General features: G+C 49.9%; 1 protein-coding gene and 1 long non-coding RNA gene across 3 annotated transcripts in view; one reads left to right on the top strand and one right to left on the bottom strand.

Moving 5' to 3' along the window:
- LOC140712769 (uncharacterized) overlaps positions 1-8,978 on the bottom strand; it is an 83,323-nt gene that overhangs the window by 70,925 nt on the left and 3,420 nt on the right. The window lies entirely within an intron of this gene.
- Positions 1,737-3,777, top strand: GPR84 (G protein-coupled receptor 84). Its single transcript, XM_008003515.3, has 2 exons — positions 1,737-1,830; positions 2,363-3,777. The coding sequence occupies exon 2, from the start codon at positions 2,371-2,373 to the stop codon at positions 3,559-3,561; it is 1,191 nt and encodes a 396-aa protein (XP_008001706.2). The 5' UTR covers positions 1,737-1,830; positions 2,363-2,370; the 3' UTR covers positions 3,562-3,777.

The following is an 8,978-nucleotide window of genomic DNA, read 5'->3' as shown; positions in this document are numbered from 1 at the left end:
AAAGTTATCCTACTTCCTCCTTCTTCCTAACACTTCATCCAATGAATCACTAAATAAGTCCTATTTGACCTCCTAACAACATACGGATCCTTATCATTTCTTCATTCCCACAACCACTGCCCTAACCAGGACTGGCTCCATAATTTGTGGGACCCAGTGCAAAATGAAAAAGCAGGGCCCCTTATTCAAAAAGTATTGTATTGGCCGGGCGCTGTGGCTCACGCCTGTAATCCCAGCACTTTGGGAAGACGAGGAGGGCGGATCGCAAGGTCAGGAAATCGAGACCATGGTGAAACCCCGTCTCTACTAAAAATACAAAAAATTAGCCGGGCGCGGTGGCAAGCGCCTGTAGTCCCATCTACTCAGTAGGCTGATGCAGGAGAATGGCGTGAACCTGAGAGGTGGAGCTTGCAGTGAGCCGAGATGGCGCCACTGCACTCCAGCCTGGGGGACAGAGCAAGACTCCGTCTCAAAAAAAAAAACGTATAGTATTAAGAATTTAGCCAGGCACGGTGGCTCAAACCTGTAATCCCAGCACTTTGGGAGGCCAAGACGGGCAGATCACAAGATCAGGAGATCGAGACCATCCTGGCTAACACGGTGAAACCCTGTCTCTACTAAAAAAATACAAAAAAAAAAAACTAGCGGGGCGAGGTGGTGGGCGCCTGTAGTCCCAGCTACTCGGGAAGCTGAGGCAGGAGAATGGCGTAAACCCAGGAAGCGGAGCTTGCAGGGAGTTGAGATACGGCCACTGCACTCCAGCCTGGGCGACAGAGCGAGACTCTGTCTCAAAAAAAAAAAAAAAAAAAAAAAAAGAATTTAAAGACAGTGATTGACAAGCATTGAACCAAGTACCAGTCCCTCCAAACTGCAAGACCCTGGGATTATGGGTGTGAGCCACTGCACCTGGCCTAAAATATAACCATTATTAAATGGAAAAAAAACATTCTTGGGTCACAGGCTATACAAAAACAGATAGCAGACTAGATTTGGCCCATAGGGCGAAGTTTACTCACCTTTGCTCTGGAGAACCGATTAAGCATTTGCATATTTATGTATCTGTCTCCCCTAGTAGACTATGCACAAGGCCATGTACCAGACGTTCTTGTATCCCCAGTGTCTAGATCAGAGTCTGGTGTATAGTAGGCACTCAAGACAAAGTTGCTGGGTGAATGGATAAATGAATGATTGAACAGGACCCTGATCCCTTGAGGGGAATGAAACCAGAATCCTGGAGGCCTCATTCCCACTTTTCTTCATCTGACTCGGTTTCTCAGATGTGCTAGGGTGTTACATGGGCCCCTCTGACTTGAACCATGTCCAAGCCCTGGAGAGAAGAAAGGTAGTGCTCCTCCGAAACAAACCCAAGGCTTCTGGGGGTCCCTAAAGTTGCTCCTTCAACTTGGTCTTATCTTTTGGCCCTTTGAGGAATGGCCCAAATGTTCTGATGCTCTGACTCCGTGCCCTAGCAATTCTCAGCAATGATCTTACAGATGACTTCTGCCATGCATAGAGGGCAAGAAAACAGAGTTTGGGTTTCAGGAAGGAGAAAGGAAAGAGTGAAACGACTCTGAGGTAAGTAGCAAGGGAATTTCAACAGAGAAGCCTAGATTTCACTAGCCAAAGCAAAATGAGTACGACCGGAGGTGGTGAAGGAAGTGGCTGGGATTGGGTAACGGGGGAGTTTCTTATTCTTTCAGTGGAGTATAATAGGGAACATAAGAGCAGGATGCCTCCTGCTTGAAGCCTGACTGTCCACCAGAAAGGACTGCTCTTTGGGTGAGCTGAACTTCTTCCATCAGAGAAAGAATTGAAGGCTGAGAAACTCAGGTAAGTACTTTTGTGGTGGGTTTACTTTTACCTTCTTGGTCTCCTCATCTCCCAGGTGGTAACAAACAGAAATGACTAAAGCCTATATGTGTGTGTAGTGGAAAGGAGCAGAGGGAACTGAATACAGAGAGGATCCTGAATACAGGATGCTGAATAGAGAGAGGGGACTCCTGAGGGTCTTCGGGGATGAGGAAGGAATTAGAAAAGTTGGAGGGCACTGGGTTTACTGAGAGCAATGGGATAGATATAGAAGAGGACTGTGGTTTGGAGCAGAATAAGACTAAGATATTTAGGCAAGAGATATTTAGATTAAAACTTGGGGAAATATTTGAGAATGGGAAAGGACTAGAGAACCTAAGGAGAGAGTTAGGGATCTTGAGATGAAGAGGCCTGGGAATGGTTCAGGAGGATAGTGAATTAAAGTGAGGTCCAGGAGCAGTTCAGATGTCCAGAGTGCCAGAGCTGTTCAAGAGATATAAGTTGAATGCTAGGTTCTGATTCCCTCTTCCTCTTCCACCCTCTGCCTCTTTAGCCTCTATCATGTGGAAAACCTCTGATGCCAACTTCTCCTGCTACCATGAGTCTGTGCTGGGCTATCGTTATGTTGCAGTTAGCTGGGGGGTGGTGGTGGCTGTGACAGGCACCGTGGGCAACGTGCTCACCCTACTGGCCTTGGTCATCCAGCGCAAGCTCCGTACCCGATTCAACCTGCTCATAGCCAACCTCACACTGGCTGATCTCCTCTACTGCACAGTCCTTCAGCCCTTCTCTGTGGACACCTACCTCCACCTGCACTGGCGCACCGGTGCCACCTTCTGTAGGGTATTTGGGCTCCTCCTTTTTGCCTCCAATTCTGTCTCCATCTTGACCCTCTGCCTCATCGCTCTGGGACGCTACCTCCTCATTGCCCACCCTAAGCTTTTTCCCAAAGTTTTCAGTGCCAAGGGGATAGTGCTGGCACTGGTGAGCACCTGGGTTGTGGGTGTGGCCAGCTTTGCCCCCCTCTGGCCTATTTATATCCTGGTACCTGTAGTCTGCACCTGCAGCTTTGACCGCATCCGAGGCCGGCCTTATACCACCATCCTCATGGGCATCTACTTTGTGCTTGGACTCAGCAGTGTTGGCATCTTCTATTGCCTCATCCACCGCCAGGTCAAACGAGCAGCACAGGCACTGGACCAATACAAGTTGCGACAGGCAAGCATCCACTCCAACCATGTGGCTGGGACTGATGAGGCCATGCCTGGTCGTTTCCAGGAGCTGGACAGCAGGTTAGCATCAGGAGGACCCAGTGAGGGGATTTCATCTGAGTCAGTCAATGCTGCCACCACCCAGACCCTGGAAGGGGACTCATCAGAAGTGGGAGACCAGATCAACAGCAAGAGACCTAAGCAGATGGCAGAGAAAAGCCCTCCAGAAGCACCTGCCAAAGCCCAGCCAATTAAAGGAGCCCGAAGAGCTCCGGATTCTTCATCGGAATTTGGGAAGGTGACTCAAATGTGTTTTGCTGTGTTCCTCTGCTTTGCCCTGAGCTATGTCCCCTTCTTGCTGCTCAACATTCTGGATGCGAGAGTCCAGGCTCCCCGGGTGGTCCACATGCTTGCTGCCAACCTCACCTGGCTCAACGGTTGCATCAACCCTGTGCTGTATGCAGCCATGAACCGCCAATTCCGCCAAGCATATGCCTCCGTTTTAAAAAGAGGGCCCTGGAGTTTCCGTAGGCTCCATTAGAACTGTGACCCTAGTCACCAGAATTCAGAACCGTCTCCTCCAGGACCAAAGCGGCCAGCTGATAGGAGAATAGGTGAAATAACACGTGCGGGCATTTTCACAACAACCTCTCCCCAGCCTCCCAAATCAAGTCTCTCCATCACTTGATCAATGTTTCAGCCCTAGACTGCCCAAGGAGTATTATTAACTATTAATAAATGAATTCTGTGCTTTTAATGCTCAGGTGTGGTCTCTGGGGAAGAAGGAAACAGGTCACGGTTAGGCTCAGGGGCCAGGCTAGGAGGAGACCATACTATTCCATCCCTCCTGTATGACCAAATCCTGTCACCATGTGCATGCTCACACATATCCCTAAAGCACCTGTGGCCACCAGGAGCTGGAACCTAATACCTAAGGATTCAGGGGTACCTAGGTCAAAGCAGAAGCAGGAAGCAGCTGGCATGGGACGTAGCCTTTAGAAGAGGGGTTTCTAGGTAATAAAACATGTGAGGTGATTTAAGAGGATTAGGTGATTTAAATAAGAGGAAAAGGTGATTGTCTTTTTGTTTAACTTCCCAGAAATCGCCTCTGCCCCTAACCACTGCTGCCAGGATCCACCATCCCTACAAACAAGTTTATTCATCTCAAAAAAATTGTATAATCCAGCTGGGGATTATATCCAGCCCCCCAGCCCTCGCTCTGTGTGAAGGGAATGGTCATGGAGGAGGACTCCTTGGTCTGTAGAAATGGAACTGAGCTTAGCTGAGGCAAAGGCAGAAAAAGGTTCCAGGTGCCCTGGCAGGGTCTTGTTCACAGGGCTAGTTCGCCTGAGTCCCAGGCCCTCAGTTCCCTTGCATTTGTCATCTGGACTTATGAAAGCAGGAGAACAGGCCTGGTGGGGTGGCTCACGCCTGTAATCCTAGCACTTTGGGAGGCTGAGGCAGGCAGATCACCTAAGGTCAGGAGTTCAAGACCAGCCTGGCCAACATGGTGAAACCCCGTCTCTACTAAAAATACAAAAATTAGCCGGGCATGGTGGTGCATGCCTGTAATCCCAGCTACTCAGAAAGCTGAGGCAGGAGAATCGCTTGAACCCAGGAGGCGGTTGCAGAGAGCCAAGATCACGCCATTGCACTCCAGCCTGGGCAACAAGAGTGAAACTCTGTCTCAAAATAATAATAAATAAATAAATAAATAAATAAAATACAAAAATTAACCGGGCATGATGGCGGGTGCCTGTAATCCCAGCTACTCGGGAGGCTGAGACGGGAGAATCGCTTGAACCCGGGAGGCAGTGGTTGCAGTGAGCCGAGAGATCACGTCACTGTACTCTAGCCTGGGTGGCTGAGCTAGACTTTGTCTCAATCCAAAAAGAAAAAGAAAAGAAAACGAAAGAAAGCAGGAAAACAAAGACTCTAGTTAAAAGGGCTCAGGAGCCAGGCTAGGAAACCATACCATTTCTTCCCTTCAGAATGACCAAATCCTGTCACAATGTGTATGCTTACACACACCCTTAAAGCATCTGTGGCCACCAGGTGACGCTGGTTCTCTGCGTTTCCTTTCTGGCTTCCCAGTTGAGGACAGTAGGCAGGACTGGGAATCCAGAGACCAGGGAATAGAGACCCAGGGATTTGCACCCTCCCTTTCCCCCAAAGCTTAGGAAGAAAGGTGAAGAATGAGACATTTATTATTCATGAGATATTATTGTCTACTTGGGGTGGGGCTGGGGAAGTAGCAGTGTGGGCACTGGGGTGGCACTGGGGATGAAATGTGAGTCATGCTGACATTAATGCTCTGGCTGCATGTTGTCGCCTTCCTACCCGAAGTCCATGGTTTGACAGAACAAAGTAAAATCTGAAGATATTAAGGGCAGAAAGAATCACAGTTGGGGTGGACAGATTGATACCCTCATATGCAATACACTTCTAGGGTCCAGGAATTCTGACTCCTAATATGGAACATGCACTTTTGGGTGTCCTCCTTCCATGAAAGTCACAGCAACCTAAACCAAATCAAGCTGGGGCTACTAAGGCAGGGGTCCAGACAGGTAAACTGTTGGACCAATGAAGAACAACAGTGTATGGGTGTAGAGACACAGGTTTCAGTCAAGGCTCTCTGATAATTAGCTCTGGGAACTTGAGCAGCTCTCTGGACAACTCTGGGGCTCAGATTTTATCAACTGTACAAAGCGGGGTGCGGGGTACACTCTTAACACGTGCCCCGTGCAGTTCCCTGTACATACATTATTTCATTTACATGAAATTATAATTTCTTACAAATGTGAAAACTGAAGCACAAATAGGTTAAGTAATTTGTCCAAGGCCGAATGACTAATATGTTGTAAGACCGTGATTTGAGGGCAGTCTCAAAACTGCCTTTCTAAAACTAGGATCGAATGCCCAGATGATCCCTAACAGTGCTTCCTATTCAGACCTTCTAAGATTCCAAAAGTTGACAACTCTCTGAAGGGTTGTAAAAGGATTTACTTTACATGTTCTTAGAAGGCAAATCACAATAGTGTCAAGTAGAAAGGTGAAGCAATAGGGATTGAAGTTAGACCTCAGAAGGGACTTCCCAATTATCAGTCGCTGGGGGGAAGAGAAGAAAAAAAAAACTCAGGAGACACAGAAGGAAATCCTGGGGTCTAAGACCATAGAGGACAGATCTTAGTAAGAAAGCAGCCACCCTCCACGGCCCACACAGCCACCCCCGCCCCTAATTTCAATAAGGGCTGAATGAGGGGAAAGAAACTTAAGAAAAGCCAGGCTTTCTAGAGGCGTTCTCTCTCTTGCGGTTGTGCTTGGCGCGTGAGCCCTACTGGGTCCCTCGTGATGCGTCGCTCATGCGTGTCCCCGGAAGTGTGTGTGTTTGGAGGCCCTGTATGCTCACGAGTGTGAGTCACCGTCTGTCTCTCTTTGTCTCTTTATCTCTGTCAGTCTCCCGCCCGAGTCCGAGCTCTATCGCTGACTTTCTGACGCTATCTCTCACGGCCTCTCTTTGTCTCTTTCCATCTGTCCGTCTCTCCTGTAGGCCGTCTTCATCGCCTGTACCTCTGTTATCGCCTTTTTTTCCTCTTAAGCTCGTCTCCCCATTCCCCGTTCCCGCGCTCCCCCCGCCCCCTCCCCAGTCTCCCGCCCCGGCCGTTCTTGCTCGTTCGCACGCTCTCTCTCTTTCGCTGTCTCTTACAGGCAGATTTATGGTCAGCTCAGGGCCTTTCATTGGCCAAGCGCTGACAGAACTTGATTTAACGCCGCCTCTCATTGGCTGAGCTTGACAGGCCGATTTACGAGTCACTCTACCATTGGCCAAACCGCCTTGGCCCTGATTTATGGCTCAGCGGCCGCGGGGAGGGGGGTACAGCTGCTGGGGAGTGAGGATACCCCTCCCCTCGTCGCCGCGTCCCTCTTCCTCTCCCCTGTTTTTTCTCCTCTTTCCCTCCCCTCAAGGAATGGCTCTCCCTCTACCTGTTCCTCAGCCCCATCCTCCCTTCTTTTTCGTCCACTGGGAGGGAAAACTGGGGTGTGGTGGTGATGGGAACTGAAGGGATGATGGGGTCTGAGGGGTACACATAGGCGGAGGAGTCGAGTCTGAGGGGTGCGGGTGGGGGCCAACAGGGAGAGCAGAGGAGACTGAACAGGGAATGAGGATTCCGAGTGGAGGAACGAAGGGGAAACTGAGGGGGCAAAAGGATGACAGGAAGAAAGGAAGGCTGAGGAGAGAAAGAAGGCAGGGGAAGAGAGAGAGGGTTAAGGAGATAAGTAGGGGGTTGGGTAATTTGTCCAAGATCCGAGAAGAAAGGAGACATGAAGAGAAAGGACGCATTTGAGAGTCCACACGGGCTGAAGCAGGGAGATCCGGGCACCCAGAGAGGGACTTTTCGAATCTCACTATCCAGCCTGAATAAGAGACGGAAATTTCCTTTTCACACAATGGCTCTGAAAAGGGAAAGCATTAGAGAAGCAAAGACAGAGAAAGGCGCAATAGGGAGGTGAGAGAGAGGGAGAAGCAGGAAAGGACAACTGGAAGGTAATAGCAAAGAAAAGAGGGAGGGAGAGCGACAGAGAACTGATGGGGAAGACGAGAAGGAAGGTAGGGTTTTTGGTTTTTTGTTTGTTTTTAGGGGTGGGAGGAAAAGTGCAGTGAGAGAAGACTACTCCCCAAAGGAAATATTGACAGAAAGGCTCCTCCTCCTCCTCCCTATGAAGCCCCATTGGCGTCTGCAAGGGGACAGACAAGTCAGACGCCTCCCCCAGGAGATTCTGCTTCCTCAAGGCTGCAGTAAGCTCCCCATCCCATGCACCTCACTCCTCTCCTTGCCCACCTCCCCAGTTAAATTTATGAGTCCAGGGTGGCCTTCAGGAATTAGGAATATTTATGCTTCTTTGAGAGTGAGGTTTGGAAGGTGATAAATAAGGGTCCACTGGGGGGTGCAGCTGGGGGCTCCTATTTTTAACATGGCCATTTTCCCAAGGCCCCCACCCACACATTCCCTGTCCTCCTGAGCCAGAGAAGGAAGCACAGAGGGAGGTGAGGAATGGGTTTCAGGTATCAGGAAGAGGGGTTGACTATCCTGTAGAGCCCCTCAGAGGACTGCAGAGCTTTGCAGCAGAAAGGATTGAAGGCAGATAGGGGAGGAACTTTCCAAGCATCCTGGCATTCGTATAGCCCCTAGTGTGCTGTTACATTTTTTCAGAAGGTGGGGAGAAGCCCATTTCCCCTCTGTCCTCTTAAGCTCAGTTGCTGAGGAATAGGAAAGAGAAGCCAGAAAATTCAAAGGCAGATTTCTCTGGCCTGTCACCATCCTCACAGGAAAGGAAGATTTGAAATCCCCACCTCCACAGACCACAGCCTGGATCCCTGGGAAAGGAGGCTAGGAATGTGGGGCTCAGGGCATCTCCTAGGAGTCTTGGCCTCCAAGCTGCCCACCCCCACTGCTGCTGAGAATTAAAAACAGTCAATAGTTCTTGACATCCCTTGCCCTGGGCCTCCAGGAAATTGAGAAGGGGTGGTGGATCTGCCTATGGATCCACATACCTTCTCCAGCCCTCAGCTCTAGGAGCCATGTGTCAGTGACCCTCCAGTGAAAGGGCTTGTTCTGGGTTTGGGTAGGAAGTGAACAAAGATGGAGGTCCATAATATAAGGGAGCCCTAAGGAAAACAGAGCTGGGGAAGAGTCACACATTGCCCCCATCCCCCATGCCCTCCAACCACTATGGCCTTAGCAAGGATGGCCACAATGCACATGCGTACATACACCAGACTGCTGCCTGGAGTGGGAGGAGGGAGGGAAAGGCCTAGACTGGCCCTTTAAGAGCCACTTAGGGTCAGAAAGCCTGGGCTACATAGAGGGGAAGGAGCTGATGTCAGAAGACGGATGGGCAGCAAGATGGGGATTGATGCTAATGGGAGAGTTAAAGCTAAGTACCCAGACACTCAGA

The sequence above is a fragment of the Chlorocebus sabaeus genome, chromosome 11, assembly GCF_047675955.1.
Source record: "Chlorocebus sabaeus isolate Y175 chromosome 11, mChlSab1.0.hap1, whole genome shotgun sequence".
NCBI classification, from domain to species: domain Eukaryota; kingdom Metazoa; phylum Chordata; class Mammalia; order Primates; family Cercopithecidae; genus Chlorocebus; species Chlorocebus sabaeus.
The sequence above is the reverse complement of the archived record's forward strand: the minus strand, read 5'-3'. Positions and strand labels throughout refer to the sequence as shown.